Source organism: Capronia epimyces (genome assembly GCF_000585565.1).
Source record: "Capronia epimyces CBS 606.96 chromosome Unknown aczIQ-supercont1.2, whole genome shotgun sequence".
In the NCBI taxonomy this organism is placed as follows: domain Eukaryota; kingdom Fungi; phylum Ascomycota; class Eurotiomycetes; order Chaetothyriales; family Herpotrichiellaceae; genus Capronia; species Capronia epimyces.
This window is the reverse complement of record NW_006912905.1, coordinates 2,544,106-2,570,896: the sequence shown is the minus strand read 5'-3', so window position 1 is coordinate 2,570,896 and position 26,791 is coordinate 2,544,106. Positions and strand designations below refer to the sequence as shown.

Genomic DNA, 26,791 nt, shown 5'->3' with positions numbered 1-26,791 from the left:
CACCTGCAAGCAGCCTGAAGAGGGTCAAGTACGAACAGTACGGAGTCATAGTGGTGATAGTAATATGCAAGATCAAGACGAGGCTGTGTTGGTTGACGCTCGGCTAAGTTGCCGCTAGACATTCGGGTCGGAAAAACATCATTCCGGTTGATCTTGTAGCCTTGGTTGTCAGTTAACTACTGCTCGCATCTAGACAATGATGGCAAGCAAATGCGACTCCGTCAGGCCGTAATCGCCCTGTTGAAATGTCATGTGTTCATCAACCGGCAGTCCAAGGTATGCAAAAGGGGTCGTTGCGCGTCTCATGGCCAGGCGATAACCATCCTAGAAGCGTGGGGGATGATGGATCGAGCCGTCCCTCTTCCTCGAAGAACCTGCCAGAGAACCGGCACCAGCTGGTGGAAGATGGGAGCGTCTACACCAAGCAGACCGCAGAGAGTGGCAATGGCTTATACGCTGCCCGAGAGATTGCAGCCAAGTCGCAGCTGATCTTTGTCACCAGGCCACTATTGGTGGCCTTGGAGACCTCGAAACTCCAGACGACCTGTTACGCCTGTTTCCGGTCTCCCAGTGACTCAGACTGGCCGGTCACCGTTGACAAACACCACAGTCTGAAAACGTGTAGTCGCTGCAAGGTGGTGAAATTCTGCGACCAGGTAAGGTTAGCCTTGCAACGTGGCCAGCGAGTGGTTCACGTCTGGAGACCATCGGCGCGCTCACTCCGATGATAGAAATGCCAGAGTCAGGCATGGTCCCAATATCACCGTCTGGAGTGCAACCTTTACTCCAAACTGCATCCGCGCGTTCTCCCAAGCACTGTCCGGGCAATCATCCGCTTATTGAAGCAGTACAAGGCAGGCATGCTACCAGACGGCGAGTGGGAGCAGCTGCTCGCACTAGAATCCCATCAGGAGGATTTTGCCAAAGCAGGAGGCCAGCGCTGGCAAGACCTGTTGATAATGATGCAGGGCATCAAGGGCTATTCCGGAACTGATGAGAGCCCGGATTTGATCCTTCGCCTGGTCTGTGTGGTCAGTAATGATAATTCTGGCGCTAAAGTTGTAGGTCAGCTAACAGTCTCCAGCTGGCCGTCAATTCATTCACACTGACGAATGCCACCTTCGATTCTAGCGGGCTGATCCTCCATCCGAAGCCGTCTCTGCTGAACCACTCTTGCGAGCCCAACGCTTATGTGCGTTTTGACGTCTCCTCATCAACCTATCAGCAAGGCTTTCCAACGTTGGGCAGTATCTCGGTTCATGCATTAAGAGACATCACCAAGGACGAGGAAGTCACCATCTCCTACGTCGACACAACATTTCCCTCAGAGAAGAGACAGCAGGAGCTTAGGGACCGGTACTTCTTCACTTGCCAGTGTGGCTTCTGTGCAAAAGGCCCGGATACCGCACAGGACAGTTATCATCTGTCTCCAGGGTCGTCGCTGAAGTCGGCAATTGGCGCCAAGGTCAGAGAAATCGGGCAAGAAGCAGATCAAGTCTTCCTGAGCATGGAGGCGAACGCAGGATTGGAGCATGAACACATTGACGAAATCAGGGCTGCCATGAGTCGGCTGGCCAAGACAGGGGCATGGCCAATTCATCGCTACCCATGGCCTCAGTTGCGCCAACAACTTCTATATGGCTTGCTTGGCTCCAACAGATTTGCGGAAGCTCTGTTGCACTCGGCAGTGTTCGTCAGAATCATCCACCCGGTCCTCTTCGAGCAAGAACACCATCCCATCCGTCTGGTGCAGATGTGGACATTCTGGAATCTCAGTCGGCAATGCTTGGAAACACTCATGCAGAAGGACAACCCGAGCGACAAGGACCGACAGGATATCCGAACGCTCGGAGTTTTGAACTGTGTCACGATTGACCATATCCGTCAGATCTCCAACCAGGGCGACCAGCCAAAAGGCCGGCTAGAACGTATGGTAGATCGGGCCTTTGAAGAGGTGCAGCAGGAAGGGGTCTTCTGGTCCGAATACTTGCGAAATCGGGCAGAGATTCGCAGGACTGCGTGGTTGTGGGTGGATAACCAAATCAAAGCTCTACTGAAGGGCGAAGGTGTAAGGCAAGAGATAGTCGATCGAGGTTTAGCGAGAGTGCCAGGCTGAAGAACACGGAAGCACGAAGCATCGACTCTTCTCTCTCTTCAGCCCCCAATCCCGATCCCCAATGTTGTAGATCGGCTAGAAGAAGCCGGCTGGGGGCCAAGTACGGAGTACAACCTACATCATGGTAGTGGTACTAGTAGTATGGAGTACGGATACGGAGTACGGAGTGTCAACTGGTGCCTGTCCTTCGCCTACGTCAGCCTCCTTCAACTTCATACCACGTATCTCAGGTACGGAGTACATACCTAACCTTAGCACTCCGTACTGTATATCAACTGCTCCTGCCTGACTCGATGGACTCCTCTGTACCGCTGCATGATCCCTCCCCCGGTGCGGACTCGGACTCGGTCGCCGGGACATTCTTCCATAATGCCACAGCGCCCCGCGTCAACACCGACGCCATCATCCTCAACACCATCCACCACAAGCACCCTGGAGTGCCTGTGACGATTGTTCCACAAGGCAGTTGCAATCTGAAGGGCTACGCCCAAGCAGGGCACGCATCAATCGAAGCTGTCGGCCCAGACCAAGCAGAGCACCACGTTTGGCCAGAGACCCTCAAATGGACATACTTCATCCCACCCGCCAGGCGGCTCGACGGCGGCAACGGCACCGTCGCCGACCAGTTCTTTTTCGAGTCGTATCTATACAAATGGAAAGACTTCACTTTCCTCGTCTACTTTGCCGACGGCCGCGACGGCGACACCTCCATCCCGCGCGTCCGCAACCAGTATGTCCTGGGCGACGAGGCGGCGGCCCGCATGCTCGTGGCTACGGTTGGCCGCTTCGACTCGACCCTGCACGGGGAGATCTGGGTCTTCAACAAAGGCTACTGGCAGAAGGACCCTCAACTGTACCAGAGCATCACGAAGGCGCGCTGGGAGGACGTAATCCTGGACAAGTCGCTGAAGGAGGACATCATTGACACCGTCCAGCAGTTCTACGACTCGCAGGACCAGTACAGCCGCCTCCGCGTGCCATGGAAGCGAGGCATCATTTTCTACGGGCCCCCAGGCAACGGCAAGACGATATCCATCAAAGCCACCATGCACACGCTGTACAATCGGGACCCCCCGGTTCCAACTCTCTACGTCAAGACGCTGGCCGGCTTCGGCGGGCCCGAGTACAGCATCGACAGTATCTTCGCCAAAGCCAGGCAGGAGGCTCCCTGCTATTTGGTCTTTGAGGACCTCGACAGCCTCGTCACCGACAAGGTCCGCAGCTTCTTCCTCAATGCCGTCGACGGTCTGTCGCAGAATGAGGGCATTCTCATGGTCGGCAGCACAAACCATCTCGACCGGCTCGACCCGGGCATCGCGAAGCGCCCATCTCGTTTTGATAGGAAGTATCTCTTCCCAGACCCGGATTTCGATCAGCGAGTCAAATACTGCCAGTATTGGCAGAAGAAGCTCCAGGACAACAAGGAAATTGAGTTTCCCGACGAGATTTGTCCAGCCGTGGCCAGAATTACGGACGATTTCTCGTTTGCTTACATTCAGGAGGCCTTTGTGTCAACGTTGATGTCAATTGCTCGGGAGGAAGAGGGGGTTGACACAGCCCGGGTCGGCGGCATGCCGGAGTTGCTTGATTCTTGGGACGTGCTCGAGATCGCGGACGGCTCTCCACTCCGGACATTTGGGCAAGACAAGGACCTAGACGACTACATTCTCTGGCGGAAGCTGAAATATCAGATTGATCTTTTGCGAAAGGAGCTGTCAGAGGACGACGATGCGAGCTAAGAAAGGCGGCGTGAGAGACGGACGTTCTACGCAATGAGGAAGTCATGTCTGTGAGGGGGTTGAGAACCTGACGGCAGCATTGGATTTAAATAGGCATCTATTCCCAAGCATATGGATCCCATTCTCCCACCTTTGCCTGTTGACCTTCGTCGAGCCCGTCAATGACGTCGCAGTCTTCTTTCGACAATGTCCAGCCAAATATCTGCTTGTTCTCGATGGTCCTCTCTTCCTTGTCCGTCTTTGGGACCACAACAAACCCTTTCTGCACACCCCATCGAAGGACAACTTGTGCTGGGGTTCTGCCATATTTCTTGGCCAGGCCGACGATGGTCTCATCATTGAGCCGCCGACCCTGCGTCAAAGGGGAGTAGGCCACAACCACGATGTGCCTCTCTTTGCAATAGGCCTGAAGCATCTTCTGCTGATTCCAAGGGTGGAGCTCAATCTGATTGCACACCGGTTCGATGTACACTCCTCCTTCGCCCAGCAGCTGTTCAATATGTTTCGGGGCCCAATTCGACACTCCTATGCTCTTGACCAACCCCAGTTCCACTGCGTCTTGTAGCCCGAGCCATGCATCTTTCCGTGCCTGCGGTCCCGGCCGCGGAGTGTGCAACAGATACAGGTCGATCGTCTTCAAGCCAAGCTTCTGTAGGCTACTCTTGACGCCCGCCAGTGCTCCAGGCCGGGTGTAGTTGTCCTCCCACAGCTTGGAGCAGACGAACAGTTTGGAAGGGTCGACACCACTTTGCGCGATTGCAGCCCCTGTTTCCGCTTCATTCGCGTAGATCTGCGCCGTGTCAATATGTGTGTACCCGTTCCGTATGGCGGCGAGAGCGGATTGGGTGCAAGCTGCGCTGCTCGCCGTGCCGAATCCTAAGACTGGGATTCCATGGCTGGACTTGAGAGGTAGAGTGGATGTTATCTGTAGCTCCGTCATTTCGTTCGAGGCGCACCTGGAGTCACTATAAGGATAAGGATAGCAAGAGAGAGTCGTCAACGAGTTAGCATTGCAAGCACTACGCCACCTATACGCTGCCTTCTGTGCCTGGCGGGTATAATCTCGGTGAAACCGCGTACAATGCAAATGCCATCAGGAGGGACATTCACGCTTCAGGTTCAGCATCAGTCGAAGGCATTTGGCAGGACGTCCGTCGTATATTCACCCCATGTGCGAACAATTCAGGCTCTCAGCTCTCGGCTCCCTGTTCCATGGGCTATTGTGAGGTCGGTAAAGAACATCCAGTCCACCGAGAGCACTCGATGTCGCTGTGCTTGCTGATGCTGCCTACCTGCGCTGCGTGTCCCGGGACAATACTCAGCCGTAATATTACGGAGAGGTGCGTATTTCGAACTAGCAAAATGGCGAACGATGATCCGCCCCCCCACGCCTCGCGCCCACGCTCAACCCTCGGTTCTGATTCTGATTCTGATTCTTGCCTGGATTTGTTCGCACCAGCCTACAGAGTAGGATTACACGTACTCCGTACCCAGCACGCAAGTTCTGGAACAAGCGCGCAAACCCATCCACATCATCACCGTACAACATGCTGACGGATGCGGTGATCTCTCGTGAGTTGGCTGCGATATGGCTGTTCCGGTGCTCACCACAAGCACAAAAAGGTCGAAGACCACTTGCGTCCAGTGCAGGGTCCGAAAGGTGAGGGCGCACAGCCTGTTCGTTTGTCCGTTGGTCTCCCCCTGACTCAAGAGCTGACCAGGTTCGGTGTGACGGACGGCCCGGATTCTGTCATAACTGCGAACGGTTGAGATTTGACTGCTCCTTTCAGCGATCGCCGGAGGGCCCAGGCAACGGTGACGGTGCTAGTCCAGCTGAAAGTTCCCAAATCCAGCTCGAGCGAAGACGGGGTGCTCTAGCTTGCATCGAGTGCCGCTCACAGAAGACTCGCTGTCCAGGTGACTTGCCGGCGTGTGGAAAATGTGTCAGACGGGGACGAGATTGCGTGTATCCCACCCCGAAGAGGCCGACTCGAGGCGCGAAACCTACCGCCTCGCCGGGCGCACAAGAAGAAGCCAACCCCTTGATCATCTCGCCGAGCCCGACACAGGCGACTCCTGGCGCTTCCACGGTGAATCTGCTACCGCCTGTCAACGAGACTCTGACTCTCTTCGATGCATATTTCGAACACGTCTATCCACTACCCTGGTATGCGTTTCTGCACAAGCGGTCTGTGGTCCAAAGGTATCTCGATGGCACAATTGAGGAATGCTTACCTCTCGCCATCTGTGCCGTCACCACTCAACGCCTCAAATTTGACCGGTATAGCGCCGAGCTCAGCGCGAGTTGGGCTCAAAGAGCCGAGGACTATCTTATGCAGACCCTCGAGAATCCTTCGACTTCACGGCTTCAGGCACTTGTCCTCATCGTTCGATACAGAGTTGAAGCCGGCAACTTCTCCAAGGCGTTCATGCTTGCCGCACTGGCAGGCAGATGTGCTGTCGCGCTCCGCCTGAACTACGAACGTCCCGGGCTCCGGTTCCTGGTCCAGGAGGTCCGGCGGCGAATCATGTGGTCATGCTTTCTTCTCGACTCCAACTTTTCCGTTGGACTGCGAGAGTACGAGATTTGCCCACCAGAGATTCTCTATCTCCAGCTCCCGTGCCCGGAGACGGAGTTTGAGGACGACACGCCCGTCAAGACGCCGCCTCTCCGAGCCGTGTCTACGAAAACGGCAGAACGACTAGGCGTATATGCCGCCTGTTTGAGATTGGTCTCTATCAGAAGGGACATCATGATGTAAGTCACCTCCCTTCCACGTCTGCTCGAGGGCTAATCGTGACAGGCTGACCCGACGCCTGACGTCTTCCCGTGTTGAGCCCCGAGACCTCATGCGATCCGTACAACAATTTGAGAATGAACTCGATCATCTCTATCAGAGCCTTGCGGATTTCGACCGGTACTCTTCGACCATGTTTACTCACGGTCGAAAGCAAGTTCGACTTCTCATAGTCCACCAGTCGTGGCACTTGACCCACTGCGATCTTTATCGAATTTTCCTGACCGGATATCGAGAGTCTGCACCTGCGTCGGCACTGGAAGGTATTGACAGCCAAGAAATCCTCCGTATCCGAGGGCTATGCTTGCAGCATGCGTTATCAATTGTTCAGATCCTCCAAGAATTCTCGGAACAGTCCCCTGCGCAAACCGTCGACTTCGACACGGCCTACCATGCTTATCACGCCACACGAATCATTCTATTCACGACCCAACCGGCTGTCGTCGCGCAGCCTCTGAGTGTGGCCGCCGCGCTGGAGAAAGCTCGCTTCTGCCAACGGATGCTCGAGCGATATTTCCCCGCCTCTCCTGTGGTGGAGCCAATGGTACGTTGCTCCTGCTCCTGGCAACCTGAGTTCTAATTCTTTTACAGAAAAAAGAGATGGAGTTCGTCATTGGTAGATACGCGTCGCGATTTAATGCGACCGGGTCGCTCCTGTTGCCGCAGCCAGAAGAAGCAATCGATGAAGATCCGCGCCAGGCTGATGAAGCAAGGATCCGACAGAGACTGGGAATTCATAGCTTGATCCGAAGAGCCGACTTTGTCGATGACAGCAACGAAGTCACCAGCCCTGCACCTAACTTCCAAGCCCGATCCTCCGCAATCCGACATACACTTTCCGTCCAGCAGCCGGAACGCCGCTCGCAAAGAACCAGTTCCGTCATATATCGTGCTCCCCAAAGGACCCTCGGCACGCATGGTACTACTCCGAGTCGCAACAATGCTGCTGATTCTGCCAAGTCGAGATCGTATCAGCAACAAAACAACGTTGCTGGGAATGCCAACAACGAACCGGCTTCGTATGCCGAAGAGCGACCGGACCAGTCATCGGACGAAATGCGTTTTGCCTTCAACCCTTGGATGGGGTGGCCCGAGACTTTGGAAACATATGGATTCCCTCAAGGCGTGGACGATGATTACTTTTAGACTTCTGTGTGTTCAGCTCTGCTATCAGAATAGACTTGATCGCGTTTGATCCTTTGTTTCACTTGGTTCAGCTACTTGTTATGCTCCACACACCAGTTTTCCACACCACCCTCAGCCAGCACACCTTCGATCGCCAAGGACACTGCTACACAAGGGCTTGAGACTCAACAGACTTGTCTCTGTCATTGAACAGGAACATGACCGTCACAATCAGCTTGCCAATCCCTGACAGCAATATTGCAGAGGCTGAATCCAAGCTTCGATACACATATGCCCCGAGGAAAGCACCTGCTACCAGAGCCGCTAGGAAACTCGCTCGACGCGTTCGAGCCCGGTTGTGGAGGGCGAACAGGTTCTTGTCAATTATCAGGTCGACCCACGCAGCCGTTGCCATGGCAGTACTGATCTCGGTGATGGCCAGCGACCTTGACAAGACCACCTGACTTCCAGCGGCGAGCGCAAGCAATCCCACGATCATCAATGTCTTGGTGCTTTCCAGATCGATGCCATACTTGTACTGAATGGCAGCCGCCATGAAGACCAGTATCGTCTGAAAGAGGTTGCAAAATACTATCCAGTGACGTGACCGTGGTCCGATGACATGGCCCAACTGGCCCGTCACCCACCCTGCCGCCAGGAAGCAGCCTAGAGAGACGCCGATGTTTCCAGTCACAAACAACTTGTGTGTTATTTCAGGTAGGAGGACAGCCATCGCAAGCATAACGGTGTTGCCTGTTTGGTTGGAAGCAAAGCAGTGGTAGTCGGGGAAGGTGGTCGCATCTTGGATACCCGTGCAAAATGTGAGGATCAGGAGTTCGGTTTCGGCGAGGATGTTGACGCGGATGTGGCTGGTCAAATGCTGTTTGAGCCGCCGGGGAATATCTTTGCCCTTCGACACATCCACGCCGTTGGCCAAGCTTCCCGGTTGCGGTGCTTCTGTGGTTTTCTCCGTTGCATCGAGCGGCATGGCTACTGACGGCATGGCGAAGAAGGTCGGATTTGGCAGTGTGGGAGTTCTGATGTCTCTCTGGTGCAGTTGATGTCTTGCTTGGAGGGAGCGCAGGCGGAGGATTTCACTCACCGGGTCGTTGGCTTCCACTGATCGAGTGTTGTGGCAATCGCAGCGAGTTTATCACCCTGACTTGCCAGGGCCCCGATCACCAGATCACCAGACAAGGCAGTGCGGACCGCCACCGACTGCCGTCGAGATATTGTCGACATGTTTGCTCCTGACCATGTCATTTACCAAGGCCAGTACAGGACGGAGTATCCGTATAGGTCCATGCCTTGGACGGTATGCAGCGAATCCAGTCGCTGTCCGACTCCCGAACCGACCGACGAGATATCGAAAGATCCAATCAGCCTTGTTGGTGTGGAACCTTTTTCGACTTTTGTTTGCTCGCCGACTTCCGGAGAATTGACCGACTACCGTAGTGTCACCAAGTCAGGATTCCATTTCCAGAAGATCACCTTCTAAACGGCCGTTTGACGGGAGCGGTCTGCTTCCAGTAGCAACTGGCGGTCTGCGATGGCAGGTCTATTGAAATTGGAGTCATGGCCATTCTATGCTGGCGCTCCCGACCAATGCTCCGACTTTTGTATCGCGAGCAGTGCCAAGTTGGGTCACAGAACAAGGATCAGGCCCGGCAAGCGGAGCCTTTCGAGGCTGATGAGGTCCCGCTGGGGTCCAACCGCTACCAATTCATCAGACCCGACAGGTTGTTGCGCGGATGACCGGAAACGTCGAGGATAACGTGGCAACGGTAGGCGCGGTCCTGGTCCACCATCTTTGACTTGACCAGCATAGTCAAGGCAGATTGGTCTTCTGACAGGGTGGAAATGTGCGCCAAACACCTCCTGCTGCTCATCATCTCTCTCTGACTGTTAATCACCTCGACCCGGCTACTCGTAACAGCGTGTCGTCGCTTTGTTGCTCGTCCGCAGCGAACCGGTTCAAGGGCTGCGACCCAACTTGTTCCCTTGGATCGAGCTCCAGAAGAGATAGGAGCCTCACTATGTCAGCAACTTTCTCCTCCAGTCATCTAGCCACCAAGGCCTTCCCTTCGTCGGTTGTCGGCGTCCTCCAAAGACTCTGATTAAAGCAGGGACTGGCAGATCCCCACTCTTTCTTTCTGCCCTCACACCCGGATTGAGCAACTAGATGTGGATACTCCAGACCACGACCATTTCCATTCATGCGTCTGCAATTCCTTGGGATGCCCCCAGTTCGAGTCTCGCTATGAAAGCATGAGCAGAGCTCCTACGATATTATTTGTCTGCCGCGATCTCCCAACTGTTGCCAAGTCTGAGCTGCCAACAGCAGAGGCGAACCACCAGATCTTTGTCTTTACTGACCTGAACGCCCCATCGATGGCAGATTCTTGGTCGGAGTCATCCGACAAAGTTGCTTCTCGCTTGGCAATGCCCCATAGTGATAGAGCGCGTACATACCGATACCGACAATGCCGATGCATGACAAGCCCGCCACGAGCGTGACTCCACAACCAATACCCAGCTTGAGATACATCTGGCGGGTGAACTGCACGAAGCTCGCGGCCAACATTGACCGAGCAAACTCGTTGGCGGCAAAGAGCGAGGCCACGTGTTTCGGATATGTCAGCGCCATGTAGCAGCTCAAGCTCCGGAAGATGCAGAAACTTATAGCAGCAGGCAAAAAGAGCGATGCCTGCCGTGGGTGCGATCCAATGTACGTCGGTGCGAGTGCGAGCGCGAGCGGTCCATGCGAAAAGCAGCAGTCTTACAGGTGGATCCCAGACGCCCAAGAGGCCCGGTCGAAGCCATTGCTTGGGGGATACAGGCTCGCCATGCTGTTCGTGGTAGCGCATGGCACGAGGGAGGAAATGGCATCGGAGGTAGATCCAGTAGGTGGTCAAGCCAACGATGCAGCCGGCCGTGATATTGGTGAAGATCAATCCGAATGCACCCAGGGACATGTTGTATGTGCCAAGGTAGACGAGTGGGAAGGCCTCGAAGAAGGAGTAGTAGGTGGCATACGCGATGGAGCCGTCGTGTGTGGCGGGATCTTTCAGCGTGATCTCGCTGATGGGTGAGAAGACCAGCCACAGTGACAGAAACATTGAATCGTCCAACGATGAACTCGGCCCGCCGGCGTCATGATCGATGCCGTGCAGGACACGATGAAGGTGTATATGTTTAACATGATCATGGTCAAGCCCCACGTCTTCTTTGCCGTCCACCAGTTGCGCGGCTTGTTCCAGTCGTTCTGGTTCTACATAGGTCCAGGGGGGTGGTGTCTATGTCAAACTAAGGCATTCCCAGCCTTGCCCTTTAACCAGAAGGCTGGTTTAGGCATACTATACTATACAGCATGCGCTCCCCCTACGATCCTTTCATAGAAAACATGGAACATCTCAACCTTTGATGGTCTAATGGTCTAAGAGGGTATGATAGGTACTGTACTAGGTATAGGTACCTATTCTTTCCTAATTAGGATGCTCACACCTAAGCAGACGACAAGCACCGCAGCTGGCTTGAGAGATGGATATACTGTATATTATATTATATTATATTATATTATATTATATTATATTATATTATATTATATTATATTATAACTATATATATATATATATATCCTTGAACGGACACTGGGCTAAGGAGTATAGGAGAGACAGAAAGAGGCTTTTTCATGTATTACTGCATCCTACCAGGTGGGCCACCAACTCTCCCACCGTTGGCAAGCAACTCAGCTTATTTCAGAATGGAGATCGGGGCTTCAACCACCTTATCTCTAACGTAGTCGATGAACCCCTTCCCAAAGCCATCCAAACGCTTCGAGCTGCTGACGCCACGACCAAGGATCCCATACACGACAAAGTGGACGGCTAAGATCCCAGGGAATTCAACCCGCTCAATGGAAAAGTCGGCCCGCCAGTCATCTCCCAGGAGCTCCTGGACCTTGGCGCGGGACATGAACGAGCGCAGCCAGTCCCATTCGGCCTGGGTATGAACGAACAGGCCAAAGTTCAAGTTCGCACCCTTGTCGCCGGAGCGGCCGAGGGCGATGTCTCCCAGGCGAACCTCGCGGAGCTCGCCCTTCAAGTTGAGGTCGACCGGCAGTTTCGTGTCATAAGATTCCCGTTGCCCAACATGGTCGAAGTTGACTGGCCCGGCGGTGTCGAACGATTCAATGGTGCCGTCAGCGCTTACCAAATGGAAGCGTTCTTCAATCTCGGACTGCGGCCACAGGGCTGGATAGTAGGCCAGATAAGGGCGGGGAACTGCTGTGCGCATGTCCAAAGAACTGTGGAAACCTGAATCATCGGATGCATGGCTCAGCAAAGAGCAAAGCAGGGTTCCCTCCACTCTGCACCTACTCAATGAAAGAGGGCGGGTATACTACATGTACAGTAGTACTCACCGGAGAAATGCTTCAACGACACGTCGCGCACGGCACGGGTGATTGCTTGTAAAGCCTCGGCGCTGGTCGACTGAGCAAAGATGCGGATATAGATGGTGCTGCTGTTCTGGTTGGATGGATTGGTGGCGGGAACACCGATCCTGGAGTGAGTCTCAGAAACCATGAACGACGCTGGTATTGGGGGGGAGGAGGGAAACATACTGCTGGAATTCAAAAACGTCGAACCGCCTCAAGGCCTCCTCGCCCAAGAAGAATCGAACCTGCCTGCTGAAGAGGTCAAACTTCTTGTCAGAAGCATAGCCTGTAGCGTTGAACAAGGCCTGCATTTCGTATCCACCCTTGTAGAAGACGGCCAGCTTGGTGGTGTCGGGTGGCGGCGCGCCATGGATTCCGGAAACGTGGACTCTGGATTCCAACGGTCAACACTGTACGAGTAAGTAGGACATAGTACTATATAGCTATGCGATGCTGGAAAGAGAGGCAAAGTTGCTGCCGACAGACCTGTCATGGCCGACCTGTTCCATCACCACATGATCCAAGTAGGCCTTCACGTCACTGTTGAGATAGACGTTGCCCTGGAGTTCGTAGACCAGCTGGGACCGGCAGGTGTCGACCGTGACCATGCCGCCGGTACCGGGGTGCTTGGTGATGACACAAGACCCGTCCCGAGCAATCTCGGCGATGGGGAAGCCCGGGTCAACGAAGCGGTCCAGGTCAAAGGCATCGAAGCCTGCAAAGTTGCCGCCGGTCACGTAGGCCGAACACTCAATCAAGTGTCCGGCGACCAGAGCGCCCGCCAGCTCGTTATAGGACGTGATGCTCCAAGACCACCAGTACCACGCACAGGCCATGACAGGGCTGGCGTCGGAAACACGCCCGCATATGATGATGTCGGCGCCGTGCCGGAAAGCCTCGTAGATGGAATGGGCGCCCAGATAGGCGTTGGCCGATACAATCTCACGGGGTTCGATGTCCTCGTCCTCCCGGGCGAACAGAAAGGATTCGGATTCGGAAGACAGGCTGACGTTGCGATTCACCGAATCAAGATGGGCCAAGGCCTCGTCCTTTCGCCGCGCCATATGCTTCCCAAGCTTAGGGAGCACGTTGTCGCCGGAGACGTAGGCGACCTTCAACCGGTAGCCTTTCTCTTGGACCTAAATTCAGGGCAACAACTGTCAGTTGGTCATGTCCCGGTCAACTCACACGATCACGATCCGCTGGGCTACCGACTAATCCCGCCACCCTGAGAGCGAGACCCTCTGGGCTGAGGGCACCTCCGTTGATGGCAACTTTGATGTGTTTTTGGGCAATCACATCGATCGTCTGCTGAAGCCCTTCCCAGGCCGTCTCCTCGTAGCCAGGGTGGTTTCCATGCGCGAAAGATTCCGCGTTGTTGGCCATGTTGACCTCTTGTTTCCTGTCAGCTCAGCCAAATAAATGCACAAAGGGGTCCAGGGCGTTTGGAACACATGCAAGCCATACCGGCAAGATAGTCCCCGGTGATGAAATCCACCTCGCCGAGCGTCGCCTGCTTATACATCTCCCTAGCTGGGTCCCCTGTGAGATTCCTTGTTAGCCCGCCCATCTCACATTAGGGTTAGGGTTAATAACCCTCACAGCCAACAGGATTGCTCTCGCACCATGGTAGCCTGAGCAGTTGGCCACACGCGCAGGGCGGACGCCGAATGCACCGGCTCGCCAGTCATTCTTTGCAACCATGATCGATGGTGGTGGACCAACCCGTTTGACTGGAGGGGATCAATCAAAAGGTAAGAGGAGAGGGGAATTCGAAGGATGGATGCCGAGGTGTGCAGCTGTCAGATTCCGTCTTGCCCTCTTCCTGGAATTGCTCCTTTTTATATCGATTGGCACGAGCACAAGACCCGAGGTTCCTGGCAAACCCTGGCGGTCAAGCGAGGGGCTCCTAAGCCTCCTGAACCCCTCGATGCCATATGTCCGGACGCTGGACGGTAAATAAGTCATATCGCTGTTGGGGGTCTCCGAGGCCAAAACTCCGAGTTGCGATCCGACGCGGTCAAAGAGTCGCAAAATGGTGCCCCAGAGCCTCTCCGGAGTTCTGTCGCCACTCGGAAATCACTGACAAAAGCCCATCGGGGCTGTCGGAGTCTTGAGCATCCATGTCGCAGCAGGACTCAGGTCGGGCTCTGAAGCATCCTCGGGTACCAAGTATATGATGTACTCCGTACATATGCTGGACGTCTGGTTCGTGGGTGTCCCAGTGCAACTTCAACTCTCTCGTCGCATTCGTCACCTGGCACCATGTCCAACTATTCCATCCGCACCGAGGCTGCTCGCATCCTCCATGAGGTCCTACTTAGCGATGCCCGTCTTGGGTTCCCAGCCTCCTTCACTGAAGCGGCCAAAAAGGTCAGGTTTGTCGGTGGTGATGACAAGCCCTTTGTTCTCACCCCGTTGAAGATGACCGAGTCATGCGCCTCCCTGACTGCTCTCGTAGCCACGGCTGCCAACGTCGCCGCGGCCGAGAGATATGGAATTGGATACCAAGAAGTCCAAGTCAACACTGACGTGGCCACTCTGTTCCTCGAGTCGGTCTTGCTCCCGACCATCGGCGGCAAGCCGTTTGTGCAGCATCCCCAGATGGCCCAGGAGCTCGCGAAGATGGATATTCATCGCATGGCCAAGCCCATCCGACGTTACGCAACCAACGTGTACCAGACCAAGGATGGCCGCTGGTACCACCTCCATGGCTCGATGAACGCCGAGTCGACCATGAAAATGATGGGGGTACCAGATGTCGACGTGAGCCCCGAAGAGGCCATCAAGATCTATGCCGACAAGGTTGCTCAGTGGGATTCGAGCGAAATCGAGAGGGTCGCCAACGAGCAGTACCGGCAGGCCGGGGTGGTCTGCCAGACTCCCGACGAGTTCTTCTCCAGCGAGCATGGCAAAATCATGGCACAGGAGCCGCTGTGGAACACCACTGCACTGCCCGCGCCGCGCAAGGCTTGGCCGCACCCGAAAGAGAAAGATCAACAGCAACAAGGCTACAAGCCCCTTGCTGGCATCAGGATCCTCGATTTCTCTCGTGTCATCGCAGCCCCGGCGGTCTCCAAGATCCTGAGTGTCCTCGGGGCCGATGTCCTCCGTGTCTCGTGCGACAAGCTACCTGAATACGCCACGACCATGCCGGATCTGCAGACCGGAAAGAGAGACACAAACCTTGACCTGAAGACAGCAGAGGGAAGGCAAGTCTTCGCCGAGCTGGTCAAAGGAGCCGACATTCTCGTCGATGGCTACCGTCCCGGCGCTCTGAAGCGACTGGGATTTGATCCCAAGGCTCTGCGCGATCTGAATCCCAGTCTGATCTGTCTCCGGGAGAACTGCTATGGATTCAAGGGCCCCCTAGCTCACCGATCCGGCTGGCAGCAGATCAGCGACTGCGTGGTTGGCATGGCCTATCTCCAAGGGAAGTTCCTTGGTCTCCAAGAGCCTGTTGTTCCACTTCTTCGTCAGTGCACCTTTTTTCTTTTTCAATCCCACCTTTCCTCTTCTTCTTCTACCATATCTCTTGGGAAGGTCAGGGTTAGGGTTAGGGTTAGGATTATTGCTGACTTTCATAGCCAACTCTGATTATCAGACGGGATTGATTGGTGCCGCGGCTGCCATTCAGGCCTTGATCGCTCGGACAAAGGACGAGGTGACCTTCGACATCGACATCAGCTTGACCCAGTACAACATCTGGTACTACCGGCTTGGTCTCTACTCGCCAGAGCAACAGCAGGAATTGCGCCGCCGCGATGCCGACTTCAGTCCCCGCCACTACGACGATATGCCCATCCTGGTGGGAAAGACGCACAAGTCGTTCGAGAAGATCCGTCCAGACATGTTCGCTCACCCCGAGTATTTCTGGGACATGAGCGGGCAAGAATACGGCCTCGAGGAGAACTTGACGGTCCTCGCGCCGGCGTTCAAGTTGGAGTCTTCGTCCATCGGATGGGCCGTTCCTACTGGGCGTAGGGGACGGTCGAAGCCGGAGTGGGACGCCTGAGTTCTGGAGGAACATGTAGCCTAAGCCGTGGGTGGACAGTCAATATAACAGTAGGATGGCTACCTAGGTAGATAGTTACCTTATGTAGACAAGGTTGAGGGCTTGGGGGCCTGTTCGGCACCGGTATTTCAAATCGTAGCCTTGGGCTGAGGGGCCTTAGGAGCACTTAGACTTAGGAAGAGGCTCCTTGGGCTTGGGCTTACTGTAGGGTAGAGGCTTAGGGGCCTTAGGCTTTGGGGGTTGGGCTTAGGGGCTTAGGGGCTTAAAAGGCTTAGAAGGCCTGAAGGCTCCTAAGCCGGTGGCGAACTCGGAGTTGTTGCCTCTACCGTAGTCCCGGAGTGTCGAACGGCCCGGAATTTGGCCACAAGCCGCAAGCCGCAGCCGCAACGAACTCGAATGCGTTGCCGCCGATAGATGCTGCTCTAGAACGCCGAGGCCGTCGAGAATTGACTTGCGTCTACTCATCATCATTGAGCCTCCATCAGCCAGGCCATGTCCGACGTCCGACGCTGTGAGAATGACAGGCACCCGTGGAGATCGCCGGCGACGATTCGCCAAGGTACGCTTCGTGTCCCTCCAATTCCCTGGCTTCGCATCGCAGTCTCATCTGGCTGAACTCTAGGCCTGTGACCCTTGCCGAAGAAGAAAACTCCGATGTGACGGGGCCCGCCCTGTGTGCATTCGCTGCCAGAATCAAGAGGATTCGTCGTGCCGTTATGCCGACGTCGACAAACCGTGTGTGCGCCAGCGCCACTCCAGAAGCCGCGTCCACAACGATGCTACCGGTCACCCGTTTACCAGGCCAGTGACTGTTGACTCTCAACCGGACCGTGATGGCCAGTCCAGGACGCACCCAGCTCACACTCGCGATCCCGGTGCCCCAGACCCGAGTCCCCAGAAAACAAGCGCTTGTCCAGTGAGCTCGGATACAGTGGTGGGCGGACATGGAGATATGCGGTATTTTGGTACGCTCTAGCTGATGGAATGTGTCGGGAAAGCACTGGAATCACATCTGATACTGTCATGTTGAGCAGGGCCGCCTTCAGTGATTTCCCTCGTACCCATGGGCACATGTCGCAACCCTGAATCATCATTCCGGCATACGCTCCAACCCTCTCCCCAGGAAGGGTCCTGGTCTACATGGACGCACCCCTCGGTCCAATCCATTTTCCAAAAACGAACAACCAAGTCCCTGCCGCCTTGGACCGAGGCATTCTCCCTTGTGAGCGAGTTTTTCAGCCACGAACATCAAGCTTTCTCCTGCTTCCACCCACCCGCCTTCATGGCTCTTTTAGGACAACAGTATTCTGGGAGCCCGCCCGAAAGCCCGGCCTGGTGGGCTTCGCTCAACGCCGTGCTGGCAATTGCGCAGCGTCGCCGTGTGGAAAAGGCCCAGGAACCTTCAGCCGATGAGGACTTGGCCTGGTGTTACGCCGCAAACGCGCTGGGAACAACCTTGGATGTTCTTATGCGCAACACTCAGTTGCTGTCTGTCCAGGCCCTCTTGAGTATTGCCTGGTTTTTTATCGGAACTCCAAACCCACAACCCGCCTTCATGTTGATAGGTAGTGCCTTACGCCTAGCCCATTCCATCGGACTTCACATGACCAACTACGATTCATCTTGGGGTGCCATCGAGTACGGAATGAGGAGAAGAGTTTTCTGGATTGCCACGAGTCTGGATCGAGAGCTTTGTCTCCGGACAGGGAGACCTCCAGCCCATGATTTGCATGATTTCCACGTCGACGCACCAAGTGATCCCCTCGACGACTCGGAGATGATTACCACCACGGCTGGCTCGAGATTGAACCTTTTCCAAGCCCAAGTGCAGCTGGCCGTTGTCCAGGGTTGCATCTACCGACTCCTTCATTCCAGCGAGCCTTCGGCAACCGACACAGGCCGCATCACTGACTCGGTTGCAAGGCTCAACCAACAGTTAGACGAATGGTGGGCCAAATTTGCCCCCGTCTTCCACCCGGCTCAAGCTCTCCAGGATCTCGAACATCATGGACTGTTGCGATCGTACTACTCCTACTATAACTGCGTCATAGTAGTCAACCGCGCACACGGTCGCCAATACTGGACGCCGCTGAATCATCCGGCCACCCCCGTAGATCTGTCCACCGGCGTAAGGGCCTCCATCCAGCGGTGTCTGAAGGCGGCTCGATCCATTGTGGCCTTGAACCATGCAATACCTCGCAAGTGGAAAAGCTTCTACTGGTAGGCATCTTGGCCCGCTCGGTCGAAATGTATCTATGGATATCTACCTGACTGGCCTGCAGGGATGTTACTTCTGTGATTGCAAGCGCTGCCATCATCCTTTCCATCAATGCGCTCCGAGAGCCCGACTTGGACACGACTCGAGACGATTTGCGCGCCGTGCGCGAGATTCTTCAGCTCTTCGGTGCCCTGGACGAGGGGCGTGTCGATACGTACCTTCCTCGAGTGCGGATGGCATGCGAGGAATTATATCGGAGGGCTCAAATGGTCTCGCCGTCGTCTGAGGGACAGCGACCCCTGTCGTCCCCGCGACACGGTTGGGGAGGGGGAGGCCCGAGTCCTGTTGCTGAAAGTCAACGTCAACGTCAACGTCAAAAAGGTTCGGCAGAAACACACCCGATGGCCGGTCTCACCATGCCAAATGGTCATCTTCCACCCATGCTGCCGCAGGAAGAGGAAGAGGGCGACGGGTCTCATTTTGGTCTGGAGCCTCGAACTCATCATGATGGCATTGATTTTGACTCGGGTGCATGGACCCATCCTGGGCAATCGTTCCTCGGTCCAGCCCTGACTCCATGGAGTTTGGATTTGCTATCAGAAGGGCCAGGGCCATTTACTTGTTGGTACTAACCCGTTAGGTGGACAACGAAGCGAGTCTTGTTGTAATGAATGACAGTGACACTATATGGCCGGTGGGGATCTGAAGCAGGTAATCCCATAGTATTTCTCTAAATGAATAGTATCATGCATACATAGTATCTCTCTGAATGAGTAGTATCATGCATAGTATCTCTCTAAGTGAATGGTCTGATTATCGCTGGAACGTCGACTGGTTCGACTCCTCCTAGTCTTCCAGTCTGGACCATCACCACCAGGCCTACGTAGTGCTTCTATCCTGTGAGAAATAGGGATACTACTATATATCGACGTCGGGAGGACATGCCACGTCGAAGCTCAGGTTGGAACATTCAATGACCACGTAGTGTTTGAGGAGCCAGGGACCGGGGAACGGGGGTCTTCGTCTTCCATCGAATGAGCTAGATACCGCGCTGACTCTAGTTTGTCAACCTTGGCACTAACTTATGTAGGCATTCCCAGCCTTGTCCTTTACAGAAGGCTGGGACTGTATAGGCATGATAGGCACACCTATTGTATATGTATAGTCTGGGCTCCGCCATACCCCTTTGAGAGCCAACATGGAACATTTCAACCTTTGACATATGTAGTTGTCCCGCCGGGCGATGTGCGATACAGGAGTTTCCTTGTATCTCACAGTCATTTAGTCCTCCTCCAAGATCTTACTTATCACATTCAGATCGATGCTCCTCTCACTTATCACGTCCAGATCGATACATAGTACTCCTCTCACTTGTCTTGTCCAGATCGATACTCCTCCAAGAACTCGCTTGTCAAGTCCAGTGCCTTCTGCAAAACACCCGGCTCCTTCGTGATGTGGACGCGCACGTAGCCTCTAAAGTCAGTGGGAGAATTGCCTCCAAAACACAGACTCCCCGGACCAAGCAGCACACCCTTCTTGTCCAGGAGGGCCTGACAAAAAGCCACATCATCGAGCGGCTCGCGCGTGGGCGCGGAGAACTTGACAAACGCAGTGGCGCCGGCGGTAGGCCTTGTCCACGAGACGAGATCCTTGTTCGTCTCGACAAAGGCGTCCAGCAGAGCCAGATCTTGGTGCTGGTAAGCCAGATGGCGACGCAACAGGGCCGGACGGCAGCGGTCGCTCAGGACCTCGGTGGCAATGGCCTCGTCGATGACGCCCGTCGACTGCACCGTATACTGACGGGCGTTGACGAGGAGGTCGATGATGGCCGGGTCGCGACAGACCACCCATCCGATGCGCACGCCCGACATTCCCCACACCTTGCTCAACGAGCCGGTCACAATGACCTTGGTGTAGTCATCATGCTCGATGAAGGACGGCGGAGGCGTTATGTCTGTGGCGAACAGCGGCCGGAAGATCTCGTCCGCCAGCACGATCAGGCCCTTTTCGCGAGCAAGGTCGAGGATCTGCCGCTGCAGCTCGCGGTCAAAGTGCCACCCGGTCGGGTTGTTGGGGTTGTTGAGCACGAGCACTTTGGTCGACCCGTCGGGCTTGATCAGGCCGCGCAGCTCCGAGAGGTCCGGTCGCCAGCCGTCCTCCGGCTTGGGAGCCCAGTACGATACTTGGCCGGCCACCGCCTCGACCAGGCCCGTGAGCTGCGGATACGTCGGATACAGGCAGATGGCGTGGTCGGCCGCGCCGAGGAGACCCTGCAACACCAGGAAGTTCGCTCCCGTGGTGCCGGGGGTGGTGATGACATGGTCGGCCGAGATGGGGGCGGACACTGGCCCTGACCCTGGCACTCCCGGTTCGCCTTGATCATGACCCTGACCCTGACCCTGATACAGGGCCGCAATGGCGCGTCGCAGGCCCAGGCTGCCTTGGACCGGGCCGAGAGGCAGTTTCAGCGAGTGGAATTTCAACGCATTTTCCGTCGTCGCGCGGTCGCTGGATAGCGAGATTAGCTCGTCGAGGGAGATGCTGGGTGCGGCACTGCCGGCCAAGACGTAGGTCGCTCGGTCTTCGTTGCCGTGCAGATACTGGGTTGGACAACAGTTAGTAGGGAACGAGCGACTTGATATATGTAGGTAGTTGGTAGTAGGTAGTAGGAGTAGGTAGGAGGTAGGAGGTAGGAGGTAGTAAGTACGTCACTTAGTACCGTCCTATATGGTATATGGTAGGTGTGTTCCTAAGTACTGTCCTACTGTCCTAGTAGGACAGTACCAAGTCACAGGAAGAGCGAGACAGTAGGACAGTCCAAGTCACAGGAAGAGCGGAGACAGTAGGACAGTTCAAGGAACAGAAAGAGCGTGGTTCCTGTTCCTGTTCCTCGCCTCTAGGGTCAGGGGTCGAGACTCACTTGAGGCAGCTCAAACTTGGCAAACTTGACCATCTTGATGGCCTGGAGGAGAGGAAAAGGTGGTTGAGCTCAGCTCCTAGACTGAACCCAGGGGAGGTGATAGGTAAGAGGTAAGGTAAGTTGTAAGAGGTCAGAGGTAAGAGGTAAGATATAATAGGTAAGAGTCAGAGGTCAGAGTTAGAGGTCAGAGGTAAGAGTCAGAGGTAAGAGGTAAAGTAACACAGTTTATTCTCAGCTGGTTATAGGGTCAAGAGTCATAGAACCGACCTCTTTCCTCTGTCTCTATCGGTATATGTCAGCATACGCGTATAGGAGGTGTCTGTGTCCGTGTCTGCGTCGTACAGTAGAGAGATGTTTGTTTATTTGGCTCTGCTCTCTTAATGACATGAGTCATGCGAGGTGATGGCTGTGACGCAACGTGAGGTGGGTGTGGAGTGTGGAGTGTATATTATATAGGGGTGGATACAGGAAGTACATGTAGTACAGTACAGTACAGTATTTGCGCCCTTCCCTCGACATGATCAACAGACAACGCCTCTGCTTTTCTTGGCCACCTGGGCATGATTACATATTAGATGTCTAATTGTAATTATGATAGGTTTAATGTTAATGTTTCTCGTAATGAATACATACTGACAATGAATGCATTCATTCTCGCTGAAGCAGGTTGTCCGCTGTCTGGGGGAGACGGTGGGTGGATAAGTCTAGTCTGCCAATGAGTCAGTGCCCAGCAAGCAAGCCTTGTGGGTTGGGATTTCCCCTGTATATCTACATCTACTCCTGACAATGATTGCATTCATTGGAGTCTGCTGTCCAGTGGAGGGTGGTAAGTCTAGTCCGCCAATGAGTCAGTGAGTCAGCGAGTCGGTGCCCAGCAAGCATACGTTGTTCCTCTGTACATCTACATCTACATCTACATCTATCGTAATTAGTATCTAGAGAAGAGAAGGCCAGGCCAGGCCAGGCTTGTCTCGGAAACTGAACTAAGTCTCGGTCGTAGTATACCGTCAGTCTGACCACCGGTGACCAGGTGACCGGGTGCTTGCTGCTGCTGCTGCGGTAGTAGACAGTATATACAGTGTGCAGTATAGTATACTCGGTACTGTATGACAGACTTAATTCAGTGTTGTAGAAGAATTTCATTCAGATCCGCCCGTCTATCCAACTGGGTGTCGAAATGGATGCCCCGAGACATTCCCGTCTATCCAACTCCTTTCTCTAGCTATGCCATGCTATGCAGATCAGATCCCATCAAATATATACCTCATAATACTATGTAAGAGCTGCCAAGAGGCCTTATCTTCCATCGACAACGCGGCATCCAGTTCTTTCGTACTCGACTAAATCTCAGAAAACACAGCGAATCATTGCTCCTCCGCGATGACCAGCTGTTACGGTTTCCCTTGACGTGTGTCTGGTGATCCGGCGGTCCCCGGAGAGGCCAAGGCTCTGGTAGTAGCGGTTTCCCGCAGATTCTCGACATAGGCCTGCGACAGCGCCGCATATTTGCAGTGCGTACGAATGACAGCGCCGTACTTGTAGAAGAGGAACGGCAATGGCATGCAGGCCAGGGAAATAAACGCCGGAATCGACGAGGCCCAATGGATCCCCAGCCCTTTGTACATCTGTCTCGTGAACAAAGGGAAGACGGCGCCACAGAAATACCGGAGCACCGAGACCGCAGCTAGCACAGATGCCGCGTAGATGGTGTACGAGTCCAGGAGGTAGTTGATGATGCTCAGGTAGATGAGGATCATACCAAACCCAAACGGCACCATGGCGGCGACACTCACGATCCAGTGGATGGACGGAGAGTTGGTCCAGGCAAACCAGAACAGGCCGACTGGAATAGTGATGGCAGAGACCATACAGGGTGGGAGCCGGGCCTCGGGAGGTGCGAATCCCCCATATCTCTCCTGCACGCGGATGTACTGTCGATTGATCTGGATGGTGTAGAGCGCACCAGCCAACGTGCCGACCATGACTCCGATGAACGGAAGACCTCCAACCCCGGCGTTCCAGCCCCGGCCTTCTTCGTACACGATGGGAAACGCCCCAAAGAGCATGTAGAGGGTACCATAGACGATGGCGGCGTAAAAGGTGAATAGCAAGACGATAGGCTCCCGAAGGAGAAGGACCCATGGTCGTGACAAAGCGGTCTGGAGACGTCGGGATAACGTGACCTTTGGTTTCTCGAGGTCGATCTTGCTTCGGTAGCATTTCCCCGTGATTTGTGACAGCCGTTCGGCGCGTTTGATGAGGAGTAGAGGCGCATACGTCTCCGGGACGAACAACGTGATGATCAGCCAGACCAGTCCGGTACATGCGGTCAGGAAGCCTTCGACCCACCGCCATCCGGCATTAATGCCCAGAAATCCACCGATCATCGGTCCTAGGGAAGGTCCCATGTACGGAGTCACTGCGAAGAGACAGAGAGCGAGACCTCGTTGTCTGGCGGTAAACATGTCGGAGATGACGCCGCCCGCATTCGTCAGTGGCGACGAACCGAACGTTCCTGCAAAGAAGCGGAGAATAAGGAGCGTCTGGATATTCTGCGCGCCAATACAGGCCGCGGAAAAGGCGGCCATGATCAGAAAACTGAAGAAGAACGGTATCTGTCTTCCAATGGTTTCGCTCAAAGGTGCCCATACTAACGGTCCGAGAGAGAATCCGAGCACGAAGAGCGACAGACCGAGGCTGGCCACCTCATTGTCGACGTCGAAATAGGACAAGATCTGGCCGATGCTCCCGACGTAGGCTGACGAGGTCAAGGACACGATGAGAGTCGCAAATCCCGTGATGGAAGTGATCGTGACCTTTCTGGCAAAGCTGAACTGCATCGGGTTGCGTGGATCATCCGGGATCCAGGCCACCACATAGGGGTCGTCTTCTGTGCCGGATCCCACGTATTCGTAGTCCAGGACTTCCTGAGTGATTGCCCCTTGGTCCGTCATCAGTCGCCAATATGATATCGTCCGCGGGCAGCTTGATTCCAGGGCATTTTTCTCCATCTTCACGCTTGTCACCGCCATAGTATCATACATATATAGGAGTCGGCAGTGGGAGAAATGACCAAGATTGGTTTGGAGGCTCCGAGATGGCACACTGCCGCCAGGATCGAGGTTGAAGAACGTTTCCGCCGGTCACCATCAACGACCTTGGTATACTGTACTCATTCATGCTCGACGAAGGACGCCGTGCCCGTGCTCAACATTGCCAATGTGAGATTTGGATTCTGATTCTGACTTTTTACTAGTACTTGAAGTTGGGAGAAGAATCGGTTCACCAAAAACTCCAAGGTCAAGGTCAAGCTTACCGCGTTTCCGAGCGAGCCATTTCGTGATCCTTTCCTAGCTCTGGCGGTGGATCAGCTTCTTGTCGTAATTTGGGGCGTCCACGGGTAGATCGGCATTTCAGGTAGGCTCAAGATACTACTACCTAGGTATATACTGTAGCTAAAGCGGCCCGATGTAGTACTTTTGCTCCCGAATCTGACTCTACTCGCTCGGTACATACGTACTACAATACCCATAATGGTTGTAGACTCTATGTACTGAATCCACCCCAAGACTTGAATCCTAGAATTTGCGATGTTTTCGTGAGCCACGATCTAAAGTTTCCGCGCTAGTATGCTTTAACCACAACCAAGCGGCGCTAGATTGGCACTAGAGATCTACGCCGGCGCTACTACATACTTCTACCAATAATTATAGGCGCTAACTCATCCAAAGGCTACTAAGCTAAAAACCTTAAATAAGCAGTATCTATAATATTCGAGTAACCAACTAAAAGCATACGACGCACTCGCTGGCAACGGACAGCTCCTTCCCCAAGCCGTGGATTGCGTTCAACGTCTCATGCATGTCCTCGCACCTCCACGTCGGCATCTTCGTCAATACGACTCTTAACACGATCGAAGAACTCAAAGCCCGGCGCAAGAGGAAACGCAACGAAGACGACGAAGACGAAGACGACGAAGACGAAGACGACGAAATTGACGAAGAGCTTGCTGCCCAAAGAAGAGCAGCACGTGAAGATGCCGCGCGCGAGGCACGACGACTCAAGATCAAAAGCGAGTCAAAATTGGACGGAGCTTGACAATCAGCTCCAAATCGCTTGATCTTGATTGCACCCACCATCAAGTTCAAGTTATCACTGCATTCTCTCGAAGGCTTTCTGTACTAATCCAACCATTTTCTTAGAAATAGTACACAACAATAGAGCGTGAAAGGGAAGCTACACGCCGTCGGAATCGGAATTGACAACAATCCCCAACTCATCAGCACAAACCTCAACATCTTAGTACTAGCCCTCCGTCCCAAAGACCAGCCTCTCTCGCTCGAGTCGTTCAGAGAAAACGAAGGATAGGAGCAAGCTCACGGACTGTGGTTTCATAACATTCAGAAATGTCAGGGGAGATGGAATCGAGCATGTTCAAGTTTTAATAGTAAGATCGCGAAAAACAATCAAGATGCAGGCGCGGGAGTCCCAAGGTCTCCCCGGGGTCGGCCCGCTCGTATCAATTGACACCCAGTACGCGGACGTGCGACAGCTCACAATCAAACAATATGAAGAAGCTACTGACATTTCGAGGCGACATCCTCTTCGTCCGCATCAGCGTCACCTGTCATTAACAGCTAGCACTCTTGCTGTTCTACAACAGAGCCAGGCCCTGGCTAAGCTCTTTTTCTCGAACGCGCTGGAACGCGTCAAAGCGCGATCCAGCGACGATAAAAGCAGCAAGCCCGCTGCCGGCGACGACGAGGATGACGGCGACGAGGTGTGGGCACCCAAGTGGGAAGAAGTCGCCCGTAAAGGCCTGCGAGGTTCACTGCGCTCTGAGCCACCAGGGCGCGGTCTTCGATGATTGACGGGGCGCCCCCGCCACACATCGAGTGGCGGCTCGACGGCGACATCATCTACGGCCGCCCCTTACGCCGTCCTCACTGGTCTTCGGTTTCCTTTGCGATCTGGCGCCATTTGTCAATCCTCTCTTGCATGGCAATTCCCAAGGCCGCTACAACGGCAAGGACAGACGCTCAGCCACCAGCCTCCCTACTCTGGAGTATGTCGGCCATTAATACAGGATCGAGGCCATTTCCAGCCCCAAGCTCAAGCTCCATCTTGACTTGTGTTGCGTTACGTTGCGTTGCGTGACTTTAGGTGTCGACGACACTTCAAACTTGCCGCACATTTGTCCAACCGCCGGGTCAAGTCTTTGGAGGACGATTACGACGCCTCAAACCAGTGATTTTCCGCGGAACTTTTGTCCGTCCCTGCCTGTGCGTTGGGACTCGGTGAGATGTAACACGCTTTGTGCTCGCATCGGCAAAGGCCAGAAAAGCGACGAGATCTATAGAGTCTGGCCAGCGGAGACAACACTCGTGACTGCGCAGATTGACAGTGATGAAGACGTTGACGT

The 26,791-nt window shown here is 54.5% G+C and overlaps 12 protein-coding genes across 12 annotated transcripts; 6 read left to right on the top strand and 6 right to left on the bottom strand.

Moving 5' to 3' along the window:
- Positions 1 to 278: 278 nt before the first annotated feature.
- On the top strand, positions 279 to 2,116 carry A1O3_02731 (uncharacterized protein; the record flags this gene model as incomplete). The annotated part of the gene is made up of 3 exons (XM_007732871.1): positions 279 to 656; positions 732 to 1,031; positions 1,085 to 2,116. The coding sequence occupies 3 exons, from the start codon at positions 279 to 281 to the stop codon at positions 2,114 to 2,116; spliced, it is 1,710 nt and encodes a 569-aa protein (XP_007731061.1).
- A 293-nt stretch (positions 2,117 to 2,409) lies between these two features.
- A1O3_02730 (uncharacterized protein) lies at positions 2,410 to 3,855 on the top strand (the record flags this gene model as incomplete). The annotated part of the gene is made up of 1 exon (XM_007732870.1): positions 2,410 to 3,855. One exon carries the CDS (start codon positions 2,410 to 2,412, stop codon positions 3,853 to 3,855), a length of 1,446 nt encoding a protein of 481 aa, XP_007731060.1.
- Positions 3,856 to 3,952: 97 nt separating this feature from the next.
- Positions 3,953 to 4,795, bottom strand: A1O3_02729 (uncharacterized protein; the record flags this gene model as incomplete). The annotated part of the gene is made up of 1 exon (XM_007732869.1): positions 3,953 to 4,795. One exon carries the CDS (start codon positions 4,793 to 4,795, stop codon positions 3,953 to 3,955), a length of 843 nt encoding a protein of 280 aa, XP_007731059.1.
- A 648-nt stretch (positions 4,796 to 5,443) lies between these two features.
- Positions 5,444 to 7,799, top strand: A1O3_02728 (uncharacterized protein; the record flags this gene model as incomplete). The annotated part of the gene is made up of 4 exons (XM_007732868.1): positions 5,444 to 5,515; positions 5,646 to 6,613; positions 6,660 to 7,197; positions 7,245 to 7,799. The coding sequence occupies 4 exons, from the start codon at positions 5,444 to 5,446 to the stop codon at positions 7,797 to 7,799; spliced, it is 2,133 nt and encodes a 710-aa protein (XP_007731058.1).
- Positions 7,800 to 7,944: 145 nt separating this feature from the next.
- On the bottom strand, positions 7,945 to 8,781 carry A1O3_02727 (uncharacterized protein; the record flags this gene model as incomplete). Its single annotated transcript, XM_007732867.1, has 1 exon — positions 7,945 to 8,781. One exon carries the CDS (start codon positions 8,779 to 8,781, stop codon positions 7,945 to 7,947), a length of 837 nt encoding a protein of 278 aa, XP_007731057.1.
- A 1,365-nt stretch (positions 8,782 to 10,146) lies between these two features.
- Positions 10,147 to 10,897, bottom strand: A1O3_02726 (uncharacterized protein; the record flags this gene model as incomplete). Its single annotated transcript, XM_007732866.1, has 2 exons — positions 10,147 to 10,485; positions 10,562 to 10,897. The coding sequence occupies 2 exons, from the start codon at positions 10,895 to 10,897 to the stop codon at positions 10,147 to 10,149; spliced, it is 675 nt and encodes a 224-aa protein (XP_007731056.1).
- A 634-nt stretch (positions 10,898 to 11,531) lies between these two features.
- A1O3_02725 (uncharacterized protein) lies at positions 11,532 to 13,920 on the bottom strand (the record flags this gene model as incomplete). Its single annotated transcript, XM_007732865.1, has 7 exons — positions 11,532 to 12,094; positions 12,202 to 12,341; positions 12,403 to 12,606; positions 12,703 to 13,355; positions 13,432 to 13,610; positions 13,684 to 13,758; positions 13,842 to 13,920. The coding sequence occupies 7 exons, from the start codon at positions 13,918 to 13,920 to the stop codon at positions 11,532 to 11,534; spliced, it is 1,893 nt and encodes a 630-aa protein (XP_007731055.1).
- A 561-nt stretch (positions 13,921 to 14,481) lies between these two features.
- Positions 14,482 to 16,231, top strand: A1O3_02724 (uncharacterized protein; the record flags this gene model as incomplete). The annotated part of the gene is made up of 2 exons (XM_007732864.1): positions 14,482 to 15,691; positions 15,804 to 16,231. The coding sequence occupies 2 exons, from the start codon at positions 14,482 to 14,484 to the stop codon at positions 16,229 to 16,231; spliced, it is 1,638 nt and encodes a 545-aa protein (XP_007731054.1).
- A 1,063-nt stretch (positions 16,232 to 17,294) lies between these two features.
- Positions 17,295 to 18,455, top strand: A1O3_02723 (uncharacterized protein; the record flags this gene model as incomplete). The annotated part of the gene is made up of 1 exon (XM_007732863.1): positions 17,295 to 18,455. The coding sequence occupies one exon, from the start codon at positions 17,295 to 17,297 to the stop codon at positions 18,453 to 18,455; it is 1,161 nt and encodes a 386-aa protein (XP_007731053.1).
- A 1,361-nt stretch (positions 18,456 to 19,816) lies between these two features.
- A1O3_02722 (uncharacterized protein) lies at positions 19,817 to 21,402 on the bottom strand (the record flags this gene model as incomplete). Its single annotated transcript, XM_007732862.1, has 2 exons — positions 19,817 to 21,049; positions 21,370 to 21,402. 2 exons carry the CDS (start codon positions 21,400 to 21,402, stop codon positions 19,817 to 19,819), a joined length of 1,266 nt encoding a protein of 421 aa, XP_007731052.1.
- Positions 21,403 to 22,760: 1,358 nt separating this feature from the next.
- Positions 22,761 to 24,401, bottom strand: A1O3_02721 (uncharacterized protein; the record flags this gene model as incomplete). The annotated part of the gene is made up of 1 exon (XM_007732861.1): positions 22,761 to 24,401. One exon carries the CDS (start codon positions 24,399 to 24,401, stop codon positions 22,761 to 22,763), a length of 1,641 nt encoding a protein of 546 aa, XP_007731051.1.
- Positions 24,402 to 25,230: 829 nt separating this feature from the next.
- On the top strand, positions 25,231 to 25,467 carry A1O3_02720 (uncharacterized protein; the record flags this gene model as incomplete). The annotated part of the gene is made up of 1 exon (XM_007732860.1): positions 25,231 to 25,467. One exon carries the CDS (start codon positions 25,231 to 25,233, stop codon positions 25,465 to 25,467), a length of 237 nt encoding a protein of 78 aa, XP_007731050.1.
- Positions 25,468 to 26,791: the final 1,324 nt, after the last annotated feature.